Consider the following 20,473-nt stretch of genomic DNA (forward strand, 5'->3'; position numbering starts at 1 on the left):
GCCCCGCGCGGCCGCTTCCCCGCGCGCGCCGGCCCCCCCCCCCCCCCCCACTCCCGCCCCCCCCCTCCCCCCAGCTCGGGCCGGCGGCCGCGGCAGAGCCGCGCTGGGTGGCGCGTGCGCACTGTGCCCCGCCCGCCGCCATTTTGTGTCCGAAAGCGACTGTGGAGCGATTAAACCGCGGGGCTGGTGCCGGGGCGCTTAAAGCGGCGGCGGCCGCGGCGGGGCGTGCGGGGCGCGGCGGCTCCTCCGCGGGGCCCGCGGGCGGCGCGGGGCGGCGGCGGGGCCCGGCGGCCGGAGGGAGCTCGGCGGGGCGCGGGGCGCAGGTAAGCGGCGGCGGCGGGGGGTTTGCAGTCGCGTTCTCCGGCCTCTAGGTGTCACGATGGGGCTCCGGCGCGGCTGGGGCCCCGCAGCGGCCGCCGCCGGGGCAGCAAGGGGGGCTTTGTCTCCCTCTATCGTCCCCGCGCCGCCGCCGCCGCCGCCACCGCCGCCATTCCCCACAGCGCGGCGCTGGGCTGCGGCACCGCCCGGGCCGCCCGCCCTCCTTCCCTCCCCGGCCGCCGCCACCCGCCGGCCCCGACTCCATTTTCTTTCCTTTGTCTCCTCCACCGCGCCACCGGCGCTGATTAACCGCCCCATTACCGCCCCCTCCCCGCCGCGCCTGCCGCCCCCCCCTTTTCCCTTCCCTTCCCGTCCCGCACGTCCCTTCCTTCCCCCCCTCCCCCGCCCCGCTGGGCCCGCTCCCCTCCCGCCCCGTCACCGCTCCCTTCCCCCCCTTTCTCGCACCTCCGCGGGGCTCGCCCGGCGCCCTCCGCCCGCCGCCCGTGTCCTGCCGCGGTGTCCGGCCGGGCGCTGCCCGCGGGGACGGCTGCGTGTCCCGCTCCCGCCGGCCGCCGCCTCGCTGCGCTGGCGTGTGCGGCGGAGTGAGAGGCGCTGCGAGGCGCAGAGCGGGACTCGAGCTCCCTCTGCAAGGCAGGCTGAGCAGCGCCATGCAGCAGCACCGGGGCGGGCACGGCTGGGGGGCGCCCGCTCTCGCCGCGGTGACCGGCCGGCAGCCCCCCCGCACCCCCCGCGCCACTCCCGGAGAGCGGCGGCCCCGCCGTTCTGTGTCCACCCCCCCCTTCCCCGTCCCGTCCCCTCCACCCCGCTTCGGGTCCGGGGTCCCCACGGGGCTTTAGGCTTCGATCGGGAGCACCTAGGCTGCCACCGAGCCGCCGACCAGCTGTGTCACTTGCTGGGACTTGGCCCGGCTGCCCGACTCGCGGGACACCTCCCCGGGAACCTCCCGGGCCTTCGCGGCCGGGGGCTTGCCTAGAGATGGAGCCCGAAATCTCATGGCAAAGGACGGCGTTATTCCCTCCCTTCCATGGGTCCGTGCTGCTTGGGGGGGGAAGCACAAAACCCGATTCTTTTTGTGATGCAGAGGAGGAAACCGCACATGCTCTGTGTCCAAACGCTTTGCTGTTTGTTCTCTACATCAGCTTTAGATTTCTTTCGAATATATGTTCACACGGTATCGGATTTGGCCTTGTGTTAACCTTGTGAAGTGACTTCGATAGGAGGGTTTTGTCGTGTTGTGTGGTTCCTTCTCTGTTCAGTGTAATCCTTAGGACTTGGCTGTTGGTGAGAATGAGCTCTCTTTCCTGTTTGTGACTTCCTATTTTTTTGCCGAGCCTTTCTTCCCTTAAATACATGCATGGCTGTTCCTCATCTCTCGCCAGTTACTGAATTCTGGTAATAAACTCCAGAGGTTTTTCTAACTCCATCAGAAGCGTCTAAAACGCTGTTTACCACTTTCAGTGTATGTGTTTTTGTTTTAGTGCAGGAAGTGTGTAAATATCTTCTCAAATTCTCCAGTTTATTCATCTTCTGCAGAGCCTGTTGAATTTGCAGGAGCCCGTTGGGTATAAGAAATGATTCCGTGCAGTATTCAAGCTGTTCTTACTTAAACGATCCCCCTAACACTTTCCTTTAGTGTGGAAGACAGCAGCAGAACTGAAGAAAGGGGCAATTTTAGTATAAGGGCAATGCTTGCTGCCTTTTTTTTTTCCTAGGTTGATGGGATTTTTACTTCCATTTTGTTTTTCTTCTGGATTTGTAGGGCTAGCTCAGTTTTAATGTCATCCGCTGTACGTAAATGGTTCTTAGGATGCACAGAAAGGCTCAAGAAACTTGGTGGGGTATTTTTGACGAGTAGTATCTGAGCAAAAGGTGCAAATCTCGAGTTCCTGTAGTCTCCCGCGGCCCTGCAACTGAAATAATACAGCAAGGCTCATCCATTTCGAACAGAGCTTGGAGAACTGTCACTACAGCGTTAAGTTTGCTGGTGACTCGTGCCTGCAGTTACTGAGGGAAGGAGCTATTTCAAGAGCTGTGTTCGTGTGAGCAGGCTGGAGTGTGAGCAGGCTGGATCTTGACTATGATCTGTAGCTAATTTGTGTGCATCCTCACCGGCTCTTGGGGCTGCAGGTTGATACCCGCCTGCTGCGCTCCCAGTGCTGTGTCTTGAAATGCCAGAAGCCGACCCGTGTTATGCTTGACTTTATTCAGCATTTCCCTGAAAAATCTAATTATATGGGATTACTAACTTACTAAGGAATTTCTGTGCACAGCCTACTCCAAAATTTAATTTTTTCTCCCCATAGGACTTCATGTTCAAGAACTCCTGCTTTTCTAGATTTTTGGAAGTTGGATGTTGGGTATTATTATGCCTGTCTGTTCTTGGAGCAAAGCCAGCTTATGCCTTTGCTCATCCCTCATACTTAAACAGGTTCCACTGACCTGTGGATAGCTCTTCCTGCTCTGTCTGAACAGTTCTTTGTACATTTGCTCTTTCAACTATATTGTTGATTCTGTTTGCATAAAAAGTCCCTAATTCCCCATCCTGGCAACTTGAGCTTCTCTTAGCTCTTTACCGGAGAGGGAACGCTCGAGGAAATAATAAGCATTAGGATCCCAAATGTGCTTGTACATGCTCTAGAAATCCATATAATAAGGAGCAGCCACTGCTTTACCTGAGCACAAGGACACACACTGACAAGAGCTGAGAGAAACCAAAGCTTTGACTGCTTTTGTTGTTGTTAACTTACTGATCTGTACTGATTTATTTACTTAACTGTAAAACCCTGTTCATCCATTTGGCTTTAGTTCAGATGCCCAGTTCATTCTTTGTTGTGCTAAACCTTGAAATGTCAAAACAGTATCAAGCTCTGCTACTCTGTAACCTACATGGTCTTAGAGACACACACAGATCCCGGAAATTCCCTTTTATTGTTTATATTTAGTGTTGATAGCAGTGGTTCAGGTCATACATGGCCCTTGTTCTCTCAGGTTTTTTACTGAAACTTGGAATCTGTCTCTCCTGACTGTAGCTGAAAATGCTGCTTTTTTTTTTTTTTTGTGCTGAAGGATATTTGAATTTCATTTACAATACCCTGTTCTGCTGCTCCTCCCACTTCTCTCCAATAATTCATTAGTCTTCAGGAATTAAATGGGATATGCTTATCCCAGACATATTTAATATGAAAACTAAAGAGTTGGTGATCAGCTGAGTGATCTGTTTTTCTCTGATTAACAAAAATAACCTCAAAAAGAAGAGCAGAATAAACAGAAGGTGAGTAGGGAGTTTCATGTTTCAGGTCATGTTAACATTCAAGTAACTGTACGCAGAACAACTCAGTTTGGGTATCTAATGTAAATTAAAGCTAAAGTGAAGTTGTCCTCAATATTATAAAAACTTGGAAGCTATAAAATCTTAATTTCCTTCCAATGTGGTTCTTAACAGGTGGAAGGAGAAGTAGTGCAGAGGCAGCTCTCAAGAATGGCGCAGTTAACGTGCATTGACTTAGGGGACATCTCTGATAGAATGGACTCCCGAAGCCTTATTCTCTAACTATCCCTACAGGTGAAGTTTTGAGTAATAGAGTTGCATTTCTTATGTAAAGGTTTGTTTCTAGAGACCGCCCTCAGTTCAAGTCCTCTCACAGTTTACTCTCAGCTACCTGAGGATTTCAGTGCGCTGTGTGGGGTTCATATTAAGAGGTGATGCCAGGAATGTTTGAAAGTATTTAAAAGCACAAGGGCAGTGATCAGTTAGGATATGCTGACCAGTGTCACCAGCGAGGGCTTCTGTGATGGTAGCAGTGCAGCAAGCTGAACTACAGGGTATTTTTTTTTCTCCCTGTAGTGCAAGTAGTCTGCCCAAATACATATTATGTCACTCAGTTAGCAGCAGCATCTTAGCTATAGCTGCAAATTCATGAAATTTCTAAAGCTTCATGGGTTACGCTGGAAAGCTTTGCTCGAATGTAAAGACAGGGTTAAGTAAGTTCATCTTACAGTGAAAATCTTGTTTTGCGTATTTTTTTTCCCATACCATAAAAAAAATTCTTTTGACATCATTGAATTTGTCAAATTCTGGCAAAACAGAAGACAAATTGCAGATTGTTTGGCATGTGAATTGCACCCCTGTCTATATTAATAATGCATCATCATTAGAAGCATGTATATGTCTTAAACCTCCACCAGTAAAGTATATTAAAAAACCAAACACTTAACATGAAAACTATTTAAAACCATCCCCCACCAGAGTACATTGGGAGGTGAGAGAGACATTTACTTTGGCATATTGGTATATTTCTCACCACTGGAATATTTTTAACTGCAGTATTGGAAGGGATATTTTATAGTCACTGCATTTTGGAACAGTAGTGGAATTCCGGGAAGTCGGAGAAGTACTGATGTATCAGTACTCAAAGGAGGTGGAGTGGATGAACATGGCTGTGCAGGGTGGCAGGAGCCCAAAACACCTTGGGTGTTTGACCAGCTCTGCATGGTGTTAAGACACATGTAGATCATTATTACCAGCTCTCCCATTTGTTCCTAGTACAGAATTTAGTTAAAGTAGAGAAAAGAGTTAATCCCAGTAACTAAGGCTTTAAGAAAGCGAGAACTTGTTAAATTTATTACTTGATTTTGTTAAAGGACTTGATCTTGATGACCTTACTGTGTATTAATATTAGTACTAATATCCGTAAATGCCATTTAGTTAAGTCTGGGAGTGTACAAGAGTGAATAGTTTCCATAGATATTCAGGAAAAAACTAGTAATTGCTTGTCACAGTTTGTATTCATTAATGATTTTGTTGGTCAAAAATGTCTTTAAAAACTTGTTTGTGATAAGCTTCTGGTTCGTGGAAAATCACTGGGCACTAAGGCAGCCATTGTGATTGTCAGGTGGAGTAGATCCAGTCCAGTGTATCTGCCAAGGCTACTGCATGTAAAGCTGTGCACCTGGGAACAAGGTATTGCAGCTGAATTTAAATCAAGGCACATGGTATCCTAGAAAGCAGTGTCTCAAGTATGTTTCGGAGTCATAGTGAATAAACAACATAAACACGAGTTTCCAAGGTGATGCTGTTGCAAAGAGCCTAATGTAGTTCTTAAATGCATTAGTGGAATAAACAGGGATATGTCCTTGCCCATCTTGTGGGATGGGATGAGGTCATTCCCAAAATCCAGCATGTGGTTTTGGCCTCAGCATTCAAAACCCTTCAAAAATTACTGTGTGAAAAGGGATTCATGTCCAATTTGATGGAACACTAAGCTGTATTGCCATGCAGTAAAATGTTGTGCAGCTTCTCATCACAACTGAGGTGACTTGATGAGAGTCCTCAAGAGTCCTCCCTGCAAAATAATAATGATATTAGTGAGCTTGGTCTAATCTTGCTGACTAACACAGTATGAATTTTAACACAATAAGTTGAAATTAAAAGGCTTAAGTTTTTCACATGGGGTGATTAAGTATTTGATTGATATGAAGAGCAGTCATGTGTTTCTTAATTTCTTAACATCTTTGAATCAAGATTGTGTAAAAAATAACCCTGAAAATTGCTTCAGCCAGCTGCAAGGTGCTGACCTTTTCTTGTTCCATATGTATTTAGAGAACTGTCATTCATGAGAGGTCAGGCTCGGTGATAAACCAGGGGTGCTAAAGAAAAAGGGTTGAGAGCATCTCCTCTTGAACCACCTTCCCTCTTTTTGAACAGAGAGAGGTTTAGGACTTCTCCTTTTCAATCAAGAATATGATCAAACCAGTCAAATCTTCTGAATGGGGGAAAATAAGCAGATATTGATATATAGCAAATAGTGTCCTGTATACTTGGTCCAGACTTGTGACTAATACATCCTGATCTGAGGCTGTGGCACTGGGGAGCTGTTGGAAAGATAAATGTTACTTCTCTGCTGCCAGGACAAGATGCTGGCTCATGTCCAGCTTGCTGCCTACCAGGCAGCCCAAGGACCTTGGCACAAGCACTGCTGCCCAGACAGTCCTTGTATCAGCAGAGGAATTCTCCCTTCCTGGTTCTAAGCATGGAAAAATGCTCAAAAGGGTGAAGCAAGGTGACTTTTATTGAATCCACTAAAGAGAACATAGCTCCATAAAATTTTGTGTTACATAAAATTATTTATTGACTCATTTTATATATTGCTTTGTGTGTGTTGTGTGGAATTATATTATCTGCTGTGATCCTAGTTCTAAACTGGACGCTGACTAAACTACTGACTTAATCAGGAATTAAACTATGAAGCATAAAGCCGTGGAAGAAGGAGTAAACAACACAATAATTTTAAGCTATGTTAATGCTTCATGTGGAGACTAGACACAAGTGTTTGACACTTTCTGAGCTCTCCAGGATATTAACAGTGAACAGCTTGATGGTGGCCTAAGCATCTCTTAGTGGAGATTGCTGGAAGCTAAGGGTTTTTTTCATGTCTTACTTACATTAAAAACGTGGGAAGAGGATATGTGATCTTGAGAACTAAGAGCTACAGAGCAAATGTACTTATAATCCATGTGCTCCTCTGCGTGGTGATTTCAGCAGAAGCACATGATGCTTGCGTTTGGCCATTCTGGTTTCTCCTGGCTGTTTGTAAGAAGGTGAATGGTGTCACTGCTGCTGCCCGTTGAGTTCCTCATAGAACTCAGTCTGTGCCCAGTCTGGCTGCTGTGCTTGCACAAGGCCAACTTCTTGGGTAAATGCAGCGAGTTTCATGGTGAGCCTATAGCTTGTAGGAGTCAAAAATGAGGTAAATATACCCACAATTGAGGGAAAACCTGTTTTGGTTAGAGGCTTTGGAGATACTGTAGGTTCAGAAGGGGATCTGCAGGTCCAGAGGCAAAGATCCCTAATCCCTTGACTGGGTGTTAGGATAAGGGTGGTAAACCACAGACATGACTGATTGCTCTCCCTACATTGTGTTTCCTGCCAGAGTTCTTGGAGACAGGCTGCTGGACAAAAGAGACAGTGATCTGTCCTTGTAGGGCTTTATTTAATGCTCAGGTTGGATAAAGGAAATTTTTTCCTTTTTTCCCAACCTATTGATAAAAGCTATACAAGGATGTTTTAAATTCCTGCTATTTTGGGAATAAACACAGTAGCATTTAGGGAGGTAAAAGTCAAGGCTTTCCTGGAAGATTAGGTTGGCTTGCATCAGGGTTGTTGTGACCCCATCTCCTTCCACATATGTGCTAGCAATTGCATCCCCGGGTGATGAACTGGTCAGCAGAGCTTGCTTCATGAGGGCAATAGCATGTAAATGGATGTTGGAAAAATGCAGCTTCAAGTTTGATTTGAGCCTTCATGGAACCATGCCCCAAAATATTTTGGGTTTAGTAGAGGCTTTCTGCAAAGGAAGCCAAGAGCATGAGTAGTAATAGCAGCATTTGGCTATTTGTAAACATTTTTCTCTCTTTTGAAATGGAGCTGTAAACTTTCCTGTATGTTTAAAATTGTTGTCCAGGCAATTGAATTCTCCCATTGTTTAATGTTGAAAGAGACATGGTTTCTCTGGACTGGCTCCTGGAAGAGCCTTTTACTGCAGTAGAACCAGTAGTGATTTTTGGCTAATTACTTCAGCTTCTTATATAGTTTTTCTGTCTCCTTGTGTTTGATTTGCAAAGCTCTTCCCTTGAAACCACTTCTAACGTCCAGAGATTTAAAATGAAAGCAGGAAATGCTACTGAATTAAAAATACCCCCTGGTTTTGGTTGTATAATTCAATAACATGAGTTAACATTTTAACCAGTAGCTTACTCCTGTGTGCTAAACTGTTTGCAGCTGAAGTGCAATCTAAACTTCAGTTTTGCTTTCCCAGTATGTACTGCAAGAAAACCACTTAGAGGCATTTCAGGAGTTTCCAGATTACAGGTTGGGAAAAAATTACATTTTTGAAGGCTAGCAGTTTCAGTCAGAGCTTATCAGATTATTAAAACCTTTCTTCTTTTCTTTTCTTTTTGGAGGATGGAAGAAGTTAGTGTTATCCAGCATTCCTGCTGAGTATATAACTTACTGCCACATCTGATCTTTGAAGAGAGATTTATCGCTTCCTGTGGCAATTCTCAATACTCAAAAGGTACTCATTGATTACTTGATCCTTGCCTACCTTCCGTATTTATTAACACTCTTCTCTCCTTCCTGCCAAAGAGTGACTGCTGTTCACTCCTGCCTGCTCTGAGCTATCTGGAGCAATATATAGTCCCAGACTACTTTATGCTTTGCTCCTGTAGTGTGTGTGGAAATAGTTTTGTCCTGTTAAACCAGCTGTATCCTCTCCTTGTCCTACCAGCATTTTGACCTACATGAAGAGGAATTTGTGAGCTTCCATGACAGTATGATGGAGCCAACTGTCAAATATTTAGACGTCTCACTTACCTGACGTGACATCTGTAATGTTTTTGGAGATGTCTGTTTTGAGTGGCTTGTGTAGACAAATCCTTGGGGATGATTTCTCCATCTCCACCAGACTCAAAGGAGGGAGATAGAATTGAATGTTTGTCCTGCTGTGTTATCAGTCTGGCTCTTCTGGTTGGAAGTGCTTAATCCAGTGCAGTTGTTGGTCAGTACAGTATGCTGCCTCTTGAAACAGGCTGTCTAGTGCTGGCAGCCAAGGGAGACTTTTCATCTGCCTTTTGGCACCTTTCCTATTGCCAAAATACAATTTCTTGTTAGCATTCTGGAGAATAGAGCATACAAGTAGCCTTTATTACTTTAAAGACAGATTTTTTAATTAGTTTAGATTTATTCACTATGGTCTTGGATTTTCTCCTGCAAATTAAAAAAAAAGTAGTGCGGTCTCTTGTCAGTACTGCTTTCTCCTTTTCTTGCTGAAGTTACTCTAGGAGCCTTGTCTGACGAGGATCTTTGTACTTCATGCAGAAGCACATGTCATTCTCTGTCTCCTGAACAGTGAAACACAATATTTGTACTTTTCTAATGCTGTTCTCTTCAATACTAGGTGGATTTCCACCACTCTGAAAGTGCAGGTCCCCAGCAGATTGCCAAGAGTTACTGTACATCTGTTCATTTGCTGAAGAACTGATCAGTATAGAGGTGTTCCAGGGCCTCTAGATCTTGTGTGGAAGTGAGTGCTGAGACCAGTAAATCTCAGTCGTAGGAGCATCATAGTTATAACTGCATAGATGGAAAAAGGTCTCAATGATTTGTGTTTGAAGTTTATCCTCCATTTTATGTAGCGCCAGAGAATGGTAAAATAATTTTGGTTGGGAGGGACTTCCTGTGGTACCCTGGTTCAAGCCTTGACTCAGTGCAGTGCCGGCATTGGTGCTAGATGAGGTCAGTTGGGGTTGTATTTAGGAAATATTCTTGTTTCCACAGCATCTCTGAGCAACGTACTCCAATGTTTGACCACTCGTTGTTGCAACTGGTCTGTTGCGCTTGTCCTTTGACTCTCTGCTTCCAAGAGTGTGGTTCCGTCTTCTCTTTGCTTCCCTTTAAAGTTAGCAGTAGGATCTCCCCATGATCTTTTCACACAATCTCCCCTGGGTCTTTTCACAGCTAATTCTGTCATTCTGCTGTGTAGGTCTTCTGTTCCTGCCACCTCATTGTTCTGGCAGCCTTCTGATGTGATTTTTCCCATGTGTTCTAAGCTCAGCAATGGATGTGTGAAGCACTTCAAATTTTCAGTTTACGCCTGTTTGTCAAGCTTATCAAACATTGCTGATATGTCAAAGATCTGATGGAATGTAAATTCATGCAAGGTATTTTATGCCAGAAAATACACCAGGTATTTAACAGAAGTTTGATACGATCTTTGCAGTGAAGGAGAGTAGAAGTGACTTACTCTCCTTTTGCAACATTCCCTTGCAGTGGATCAGAGCAAGAATGCCTTGGATTTTTGGAGCTCCCTGGGTTGTACATTCATAGGTTGATACTTCTTGAGCTGTGTCCATGCAGCTTCAAAACATCTCTTAAACTTAACAAGTAACTTATATTCTTGACCAGAGCCAATACCTTGTAAACAGAGAGGGGCAATGGCTGTGCCTTGCATTAACTCGCCATCAGTGCTAATCTGTAGAGATCCCTGTGAAATATTCTCTCTTCATGTTGTCTCCAGTGTAGAAAAGAGCTGCAATTACTGGTTTGTTCTCTCTTTCCCCTCATAAGAGTTTGGGTTTAATCTTTATTTAAAACAGCTTTCTTTGCTGTTAAATCATTTCCCAAGCAGAAGATTAATTGAAAAATTGAAAAATGGAAGAAAACTATTCCTTGGTTCAAAATTTCAGGAAACCCAAAGTGGATAAAAAGATGCTTCCATTGAATTCAGTACATTCTGTTGTCCTCTTGTGTGTGTGACAAAACTTCTGAGGTGCCAGGTCCACGTGGGAGGTGTTAATTTTGTATCAAGTGTCTTCTGAAGGGATAAGTCCTTCACTCTTGAGGCTTTTCTGTATTAATTGACAAGTTGGTAAAGTTCAGGAAATCTTTTCTAGGGTTGCACAGCACAGAACCTGGCAAGGATGCAGCTTGCATCAGCAGTCTTAATAGGCCCTTAGCAGTGGAGAACACCCCATATATCCTCTGAGCATCCTCTTTCCTGGTCAGGGCTTGTATGTAGCATTTGTGATTTTTGCAGAGTGTTAAATAAAAAGAGATAATTTCCAGATTTTTTTAAAAGCTTGCTATCACTGAGCATCCACAGCTCCAACAAACCTCTTATCAGTAATGTTCTTGGAAGCTGATAAACAATTAAAAATAGACTTGCCAAATAAAAAATGTAGCCAGGACCCAGCCTTGAGTGCCTTGTACTAAATAAATGATAGAGAACCTGGAGGTGAAGCACTTAAATTCAAAGGGTGTGAAATCCAACACTGCTTGGCCCTCATCACTGAATGCAGCAAGAATACATGCCTCTCTTGAGAATTACTCCTCTGGACTTCCTTACCATTCTCAGGTTTTCTAGCATGTGTGCACACTGCAGACTGACAAGGATTACAGAAAGAAGTAATGTGTTGTCTTGTAAATGCTGCATTTCTATAAACATGACTGTTTTAAGCCCTTAATTGGTAAGGGTAATGAAGCTTGCTTCAGTGAGCAGAGGCTGCTGTTCCTCAGGGTGACAAGGCTAGAACTGTGGTAGAGGTGATTTTGTTTTTTGATATAAGCAGTATATATTATCCACTGCTGTATTGACTGTGTTTAAGGGGTGATATTTGCTCTCATTTACACCTCTTCAGCGATAAAAACTCCTTCAGTGTGCGATGTGCTGTTCCACAGCACAGGAGAAAAAGGCCATCTGAAGTAGGCAGAGCTGGCTCTAAAATATCATATTGCTCTTGTAATCTGACATGAGGCAGCTGGAGCTTTGGGCCGTCAGAACTGTAAATGCTAAAGAGTTTGAGAGCAGGTACGTAGAGAAGCTTGTAAAATGAGTTAAATCATTCTAGTGAAAGTATTAAAGCTGATTAACAAATTCCTTTGGGTTTGGTTATGGCTCTTTTGGTAAGTGAAGGGGTCCTCAAGCAGTTACCAGTGCTGCTCTGTGGGACTACACTTTTTGTTAAACAAGCATTAAATATTGATCACTGCTTTTATTTACCCCCCTTTCCCCCCGCCCCTTACCTTCCTCTTTTACGTAGTTTCACTAGTTCATCTGTTCTGTTCCAGAGTGAGTTCTGACCTCAGGAGCTGCATGAAGAATAGCCAGCATGAAGAGAACAAATCAGTCCAGGCAGAAGTGCAGAAGCGTCAAGAACATAAATGTAAATTGAGGGGGTTTTAAGTGTGGTATGTGTTCCATGCTGAGGCAGTAGTTTCCTAAACATAAAGTTTAACATTGTGCTAGTAGAAACCCTTTTGCCCTGCTTCTCTTTTGGCTGCCCTTCGTGTTGGGGCACACCAGAGACCTAGTCTGGATGGCAATAAGTATCCTTGGCCTGGTGAGTTCTGGCCTGGATTTGTTTCCTGACCAGTAGCTGCAGTCTTGAAAGTGCTTGTGCTAACATGAGTTGGGCTGATGGAGGGAATGAGGGGGCAGTTTAAAGGCAGGAATGGTTTCTTTGCAGAGTGGGTATGTTTGGAAATGAGATCTTACTGCTTCCTGGGAGAAAGGGGTTTTTTCTTCCAAGGTTGAGTGTCTTTGTGGGATTTTGGGGGGTTTTTTTGCTTCATCTGCTTTGAAGGTTGATTGTAGCACTTTTAGGTCTTGGTGTATGAGAATATTTGGAATAAGAGTCCAAATGAATTAGGGGTGTGTGTAAAACAGTGAAGCTGCTTAAGATTTCAGCTTGTGGGTCACTTTAAAGGACTCATCTGTGTTTGATTCTGTTTGTCTGCTCCAGCACTTACTAATTCAGAGTAACTTTTCTGTGATTCAAAAGCAAGGATGTTTTAATTTAGGCTCTGGGAGTTTGTCTTGTCCACCACCCTTCTGCCATAGGTGCTTTCAAAACTCTCCTGGAATTTCCTGTCCCTGCTGCAACAACAGTAAACTGCAGCTCTGTGTTGCACAGCCTGACATTAAGTTAACTAGCACTGACTTTAGTTTTCCTTTTGTGCATCAGGGTGTGATTTGTGAGGTGACTAATAGTGCATGGGCAGCAATTGTTCATGGGGTAGGACCCAAGTTACCATCCTAGGGATAAGCACTTCCTGCTCCTCCAATTTGAAGCCTGAATTCCCTTGTCCTGGTAGAGTATCACTACTTAATGAGTGCTTGTGCAAAGATAAAAGAAGTAGCTGTTCCCCAAAAGTTTATTCTTGGATACTTGTTCATCTAGATGAAGCCTTAGAGGAAAACAAAATCCAGATACTTATTATGAAGTCTCTAGAATGCTAAGAAACTTGTTGCACAGGTCTTTTTTCAGGTGTGGGAGTGGCTGGTATTGCCATTTTGGTATCATGCAACACTGCATCAGATGGCCAAAGAATTGTTCTGCTCAGACTTATTTTGAAGGTGTATCTTCCTTTGCTGTTAACAGTTTTCCAGCACCCAAATGAAAGCCTAAATTAATGTGTGATGGGAGAAATGACCACAAATACTTGCTGATAAAACTAAGACTTTTCCAGTATCTACCTACAGTATAAGGCTTCACTTTTTGTGGCAATGGATTTTACAGGCTGTTTAACCTGAAATAATTTTTGATTCTCAATTTAATACCTTCAAGTATTCTGGTGGTCTTTCATGAGCTCCTTCACTTTTACATTATGAAGACCTGTAAAAGGGAGGGACTGATTAGTTTTATGATCTAACATTCCTTTGTGACTGCTTCTTTTAAAGTGTAAGTCATCATGTATTCTACACCTGATTAGACTGTGTGTTTGTCCTTATGAAATGGGCTGTCAGGTTAGCAAAACATGATTACTTCCTTACTAAAGTAAAAAGGGAAGCTTTAAAAAAATTATTGATAAGAGTGTATTTCACTTGCATTTCCCAGCTTTCAGTAGAGAATTCTCTGAATGAATATAGACCTAGTGTCATCTAGTGAGATGCACTAGCAGTTATTGAAAGAAATAGTGAAAAATTAAAACTAAGATTTGAAAGAATAGGATAGGAACAGAAGGAGAAATTAAGGAAGAATGGAACAGATTTTAAGAACACTACTAATTTTGTCCCTGTTACCTTCTCAATATACCTTTAATTCTTCAAATCTAAAGGAAAAGCAAGGAAGAAGTTACTCTTCCAGAAATAAAGCTGAAATGCTTTCATCAGTCTGCCTTCTTCATCAAAGCTTTCCTTGTCAGGTTACAGGCTATCCCAAGTGACTTGAATATATGTGGGATTTGTTGTCAGTAACTGCAGTGATTTTTTTTTTTTTTTTTTTTTTTTAATCTTTTGTTCCACAGTGCAAGTTTCAAGCAGTTGACATTGTATCTGCTTTTCTCTCCATTGTAGGCTGCAGCTTATTACAGCAGAATTAGCAGTATTAGTTCTGGAAGAGCCGTGATCTGGGGCTTTCTGCCACTGTCAGGTGCAAGGATTAAGAGGGAGCTTGTTCAGCAAACAGCTGAGGAAAGATGTGGAATTGAGTTTCCTTCTGCCTGGCTGGGGGCCCTGGATATATTTGTTTCCATGTCTTGCATGAACTCCCCGAGTTTCTGATCCAAAGTGAAAGGTCAGCTTTATTCTGAGTAATTGCAGGAGATCACAGGTGTGTGCTACATGCTGAATGAAAAATAGAGGTCAGTGCTGAATGAAGCTTCTCATTGCTTTCCATCATTTCATGAGACACAGTGAGATTGGAAAGAGATCTGCTGGGATCCCTGGGCAGGAGTAGCAGGGAAGATTTCTCCTGTAGGTTACAGGAGGAACAGGGAATAAAGAAAAGTGGGGAAGTAGAGAAATGGCACGAGATGCATTTTGGTACTAACACTGCAGCAAGCTGGCTGTGGGGAGTGTCCTGTAGCTAGGAACAGGCTTGTCTGTGCCCTTGGGAGTTTGTAGGGATTGAAGGTAAAGATCACCTTCGATAATATCTGGGCCAAAGTGTACTGCCTTTGCGGGAGCATAAGTACAAGGTAACTTTGGTTCACAGCTAACAACTCAGTGGATAAAATACAGAGGGGAATCTGATCACAGATAAATACTATGGAATTCAGACTGTTTGCTTGCCCACAGACTCTCTGTAATCCAGAGGGTTGCAGTATGCTTGAGAGAAAGCACTTTCACTGTAATGTGTTCTGGGTGGATGGCACGGAGTGGAGGGACGCAGCTCAGTGTGGCCACCTAGCTCCCCGAGGTTCCTGATGCTGTGGTTTGCTGACAGCTTTATGCTGGTACTGCAGCTTAAGGTGGCTCTGGTGATCCCTTTGCTCTACCCAAGCATTCATATGAGTAATTGGGTCAGGAACTGAACATGCTCTAACAGAATTGTTTTTCTCTGCATTAGTTTTCAGCTGGAATTACTCCTTGATCAAATTGATTATGGTGAATTATTGTGTCACTGTGAAGGAAGAAGCTGAGAGCAGCTCTTTGGACAGTGAGTGCTGCATTTACCTGCCTTACGGGGACCATGAAACTATTACACAAGTTAAAAATCTGGTCTCCTGCCTTGTTAGTGAGGAAAAAGTGGGTTCCTCTAGATGTCAGTTTAGTGTAGGGCTCCACTTAAAAGCTTTGAATCACTCCCTGGAGCAATGTGCTCTTCTTGCCCGATTTAGACCAACCTCCCAGCACAGACACCTTGGTTAGGTAATCACCACCAACACTGACTGTTCTCTGATCCCTTCACAGGGTCAGCACTCAAGGAAACCCTTCTTCTACAACTCTGCACTTTCCAATTGCAGCTCTCATTCCCATAGCTAGTTTATGTATTTCTTGGGGTTTAATCTTGACAGGGCCCTTTTCATGCAGAGAAAAAAGCAAAAACATTTATTAACCTGTGGTGAAGTTTGCTTTTCTCTTCTAGGTTTCTTATTTTCCCTTATGCCCTCCAAGATGCTGAACTATTTCTCAGAATAATTGCTTAATAGTGGGTTAGTAAGATTGCGCTTTTTTTTTTTCATTTCAAGCTGCAGTTAAGTGTCCATTTTACTCTTCTTGTTTGCTTTTGGTACCAGTGTTGTAAGTGGCAAGGAGGAAATGAGAAAACAGCTGAAGATGGGCGTAGCAGTCATAACCAGTGGGTATGGAATTGATTGCAGTAGCCAAATGAAAGCCTTACGTTTTTACTGTGAGGAAATTACTTAGTGAAAGAAACTTAGCCAATGTTTTAGTTTCTCCTGTTGGAGACAGGAGCTGGCCTGTTTGGATGTATGTCTGTCTGCTTTAGAGTAAGTTACACTCATGCTGTGTTCATCTCTTGTCAGGGTAGCTCTGCTGGAGGAAATGGAAAGGCTGCCTACCTGTTAAACTGCCTTATCTTTGGCTGTGCTTAGCTGGGAAACTTTTCAGGGAAAAGATATGGCTGCTTCATGGTGGGAAGGAGAATGGCCAAGCACTCTTGCAGTTAATCTGCATCTGCTCATGCCCTTGAATACTTACACAGACGTGTGTGGACTGCAAGCAGGGGAGAAAAAAATCTGTTATCTATAAACCGGGTTGGATACATATATATGTGTGTGTGTGTGTGTTTTTAATGCTTCTGCAGTTCCCTTCAAGTAACTAAAGGGGCTTCAAAAGAGCTGGAGAGGGACTTTGGACAAGGGCATGGAGGGACAGGACAAGGGGGAATGGCTTCCCACTGACACAGGGCATGGTTAGATTGGATATTGGGAAGGAAGTGAGTGTACCTGGACTGAAACTCTCCTGTGCTGTAATCAGTAGGACAGTTGGCACTAAATGACTTTCTCTCAAGTGACCTTTTGATTCCTTTCATTCAAATGAAGTGTCAATTGTATGAAATGCACAGCACTTCATGTTTCTGCTTGTTCCAGATTTTTAGATGGGCTGTCCATCAGTTGTCTGGGCAGGCTTAGGTCTGTTGGTTGGATGTCACAGCTCCTTACCTGGCTAATTGGATTGTGACAGTGCACTGAGCTGTTTGGTGTCTCAATGTCTCTCAGCAGAGCCTGCTGATTGAGCCCCTGTGCAAGGGCCGGCTTGAGCTATTAGTGGGAATTGTGTTTTCAGATCTTCTTTGGTCCTTTTTTTGGTCATTCTCCTTATTGTGGTATGTTTTCTCTTTTGCCTTTTTTTTCAGTCTTGATTTTCTGCATCTTTTAACCTGCCTGCTTTGTTTTCCTTTTTAGATTCAGTCATTGTGGAGCTGAGCTGTTGGTGTAAGGTAGCAGTACCTGGTAGGAAGAGAGCTGGAGACAAAAGGCAGAAATAAAAAGTTGAGAGAAACTCTGCAGTTTTTATTCCTGGTGTTCTGCTATAATGATCTTAGTTCTAGCAAGTGACACGTGTCCTCCAATAAATACAAGACTTGCCTGTGAGACTCACTTTATGAAAAATGAGAATTAGGGTAAAGGAAAAAAAAAAGGTAGTAAATTGTTCAAGGCAGAGTCAATTAAAAATGGCGTGGACAACCAGTGCAAAGCTCACTGCAGCAGAGGTGGAGTCTTTACAGAGAACTTATTTAATAGGAAAGCACCCATACATTTTCCTCTAATTTAGGGTACATCCTGTGTCCCCACCCCACAGCTGAAGAAGTTTGAAATTTGTAAATCCACACTTCTTCAGAGGAAATCTCAGCATTTTCATGAGATTTTTTTTTGTCTGTCCAAAGCATCGAGACAACTCCTGTATTTTTCTGTAATTTTATATGTTGTTAGTATGTCATTTAGTATATTGTGACATTTCCCATGTGGCAGGAGTTTGGCTTAAAAAACAGACATTTTCAGATGCGCTAACTTTGATGGAAAAGAAGGGACAATAGTGGATACTTTGAAATAGGCAGGAGTAAATGCTGATCCATGTGCTGAGTGCTGGAGGCCAGGAGGTCTGGATCAGGATGCAATGTGGGCAGAGACGGTGGAAGGGGCAGGCAGGGGTAGAGAGGTGACTTGGAGGTTGCGTGGTCAGGATGGAAGTGGCAGGGTTGGAGTGCAGTGGCAGGCAGGGATGGAGGTGGCACTGAGGTGGCAGGGTCAGGGTGCAGTGGCAGGTAGGGATGGAGGTGGCACTGAGGTGGCAGGGTCGGGGTGCGGTGGCAGGTAGGGATGGAGGTGGCAGGGTCAGAGAGCGGTGGCCGGCAGGGATGGAGGTGGCAGTGAGGTGGCAGGGTCGGGGTGCAGTGGCCAGCAGGGGTGGAGGTGGCAGGGTTGGGGAGCGGTGGCCGGCAGGGATGGAGGTGGCAGGGTCAGGGAGCGGTGGCAGGCAGGGATGGAGGTGGCAGGGTCAGGGAGCGGTGGCAGGCAGGGATGGAGGTGGCAGGGTCGGGGAGCGGTGGCCGGCAGGGATGGAGGTGGCAGTGAGGTGGCAGGGTCGGGGAGCGGTGGCCGGCAGGGGTGGAGGTGGCAGTGAGGTGGCAGGGTCGGGGAGCGGTGGCCGGCAGGGATGGAGGTGGCAGTGAGGTGGCAGGGTCGGGGAGCGGTGGCAGGTAGGGATGGAGGTGGCAGGGTCAGAGAGCGGTGGCCAGCAGGGATGGAGGTGGCAGTGAGTTGGCAGGGTCGGGGAGCGGTGGCCGGCAGGGATGGAGGTGGCAGTGAGGTGGCAGGGTCGGGGAGCGGTGGCAGGCAGGGATGGAGGTGGCAGTGAGGTGGCAGGGTCGAGGAGCGGTGGCAGGCAGGGATGGAGGTGGCAGTGAGGTGGCAGGGTCGTGGAGCGGTGGCCGGCAGGGATGGAGGTGGCAGTGAGTTGGCAGGGTCGGGGAGCGGTGGCCGGCAGGGATGGAGGTGGCAGTGAGGTGGCAGGGTCGTGGAGCGGTGGCAGGTAGGGATGGAGGTGGCAGTGAGTTGGCAGGGTCGGGGAGCGGTGGCCGGCAGGGATGGAGGTGGCAGTGAGGTGGCAGGGTCGGGGAGCGGTGGCCGGCAGGGATGGAGGTGGCAGTGAGGTGGCAGGGTCGAGGAGCGGTGGCAGGCAGGGATGGAGGTGGCAGTGAGGTGGCAGGGTCGTGGAGCGGTGGCCGGCAGGGATGGAGGTGGCAGTGAGTTGGCAGGGTCGGGGAGCGGTGGCCGGCAGGGATGGAGGTGGCAGTGAGTTGGCAGGGTCGGGGAGCGGTGGCAGGCAGGGATGGAGGTGGCAGTGAGGTGGCAGGGTCGGGGAGCGGTGGCCGGCAGGGATGGAGGCGGTGGCCGCAGCCCCGGTGCAGTGCCGTATCTCGCCGCTCGGGGGCAGCCGTGCCCCGCCGTGTAAGCCCCGATAGCCGCGCGACAGGAAACGGGGTGAGAGGTGACAGCGGGACAGGGAGCAATAGCGGGGACTGAGTTTTTTACCGGACGGCTGTAAGAATCCATCCGTTCCTTTCACACAGGTACACCCCTCACTGTGAGTGTCTTTAAGCTGAGTCTTGCTGCAGGCATTTCCTTGGTCTCTTGTACACCTGCATTCCTAGGCCGGCGACTTCCTGACAATGTGAGCCGTACGCCAAAGCCTTCATGTATGCCAGTGGCCTGTTCCTTGGTGGACACAGGATTTACAAGTCGGAAGTGGTGCCTTCCTACTACTACACTGAAGAATCATAGAGGACACTGGCAAGTTTTGGCCTTTTGGCTTGCTTTCAGGTGGCTTAGCAGTGTTGTTACCAACTGATAGTGACAGTGAATGTGAAGGTCTGTGAGGGCTCCACCTCTGCTCAGAGCTGCCTGTGTTTGTATCAAGGTTGAGAACCTCTGCTCAGCAGCAGAGTTGCCTGAGCTTTGCAGATGGACTTTTGCCATTTTTCCCTCCATCTTACATATTTTATTGTTACCTCCTTGCCCATTTATCACATTTTTGTGTGTTGTTTAGCCATGCCTTTCCTTTATTTGTTCAGACACTTTTAGTCACCTGGAAAGTCTTCTTTTCTCCCTGCAAATACTTAAGAACAGTTGTAAAATGCTTTTGCAGTTGCTATAAGCCAAAGACCTGCTCTGTTCTGATTGCCTGCTGTCTGGTGTTAAGTACTTACATCATCTCATGTACTTCAGCTGTTTGTCCATATGGATTAGCTCCGACTTGAAAAGCTGACGGGTGGTAAAGGGAAGGAGAGGCGGGATCCCTGCAGGGAGTGTGCATGAAGCCATATGTCGAATTCCTGGGTATCTGGTGCCCTCTGGAGACTGTGGCTGCCCACGACATCACGAGTGTCAAGACAGGACGTTAATTTACGTCCTTAGCCTGGGCAGGCTGAAGAACAACGTGAGCTTTATTGTTTTCACAGGACAAATGGAGGATACTAGAAAAGACAGTAGAGTAAAAGCAAGAACTCTCTAAAAATAATAGAAATTACATATCTTATAATTTTAAAGCTAATAGAGATAACTGGTAGCTGTGCTTCATGTTTATGTCTTGTGTAAAACTAAAACTGAGTATGCAAGATTAAGTGTAGATATTTGAAAATAGTATGGGGATTTTAAAGTGTTGAGTTAGTAAGGGAGATTAAATATTTATATTAATTCACTTAGCTGGTCTGAGAGGCCAGTCAGTCTAATGGGAAAATACAGAAATCTTTTAGCAAATCTGGAACTGGATTCAGGAATTTTTCATAGGCTTAGAATGGAAGCTGGCTTTTTTGTTACTTTCTTCTTACCCAGAATTGACCTTGGTACCTTTTTAATGCTTAATGGGGGGTACAAGAAGTGGTATCCTGATGC

General features: G+C 45.7%; 1 protein-coding gene across 6 annotated transcripts in view; it reads left to right on the forward strand.

Annotated features, from left to right (window-relative positions):
* The first annotated feature begins 272 nt into the window (after positions 1 to 272).
* CTCF (CCCTC-binding factor) overlaps positions 273 to 20,473 on the forward strand; it is a 34,833-nt gene continuing 14,632 nt past the window's right edge. Inside the window, exons 1-3 of one of the 6 annotated variants that reach the window (XM_040075610.2) lie at positions 3,804 to 3,901; positions 8,299 to 8,411; positions 11,963 to 12,057. In XM_040075610.2, coding sequence (XP_039931544.1) covers positions 12,004 to 12,057 — 54 coding nt within the window. In that variant the 5' untranslated portion in view covers positions 3,804 to 3,901; positions 8,299 to 8,411; positions 11,963 to 12,003. Of the gene's footprint in view, positions 324 to 3,803; positions 3,902 to 8,298; positions 8,412 to 11,962; positions 12,083 to 20,473 lie in introns of those variants that run through there. The other 5 variants (XM_040075611.1, XM_040075612.2, XM_040075613.2 and 2 more) reach the window with 5 other exon arrangements.

Source organism: Hirundo rustica, chromosome 11 (genome assembly GCF_015227805.2).
Source record: "Hirundo rustica isolate bHirRus1 chromosome 11, bHirRus1.pri.v3, whole genome shotgun sequence".
Taxonomy (NCBI): domain Eukaryota; kingdom Metazoa; phylum Chordata; class Aves; order Passeriformes; family Hirundinidae; genus Hirundo; species Hirundo rustica.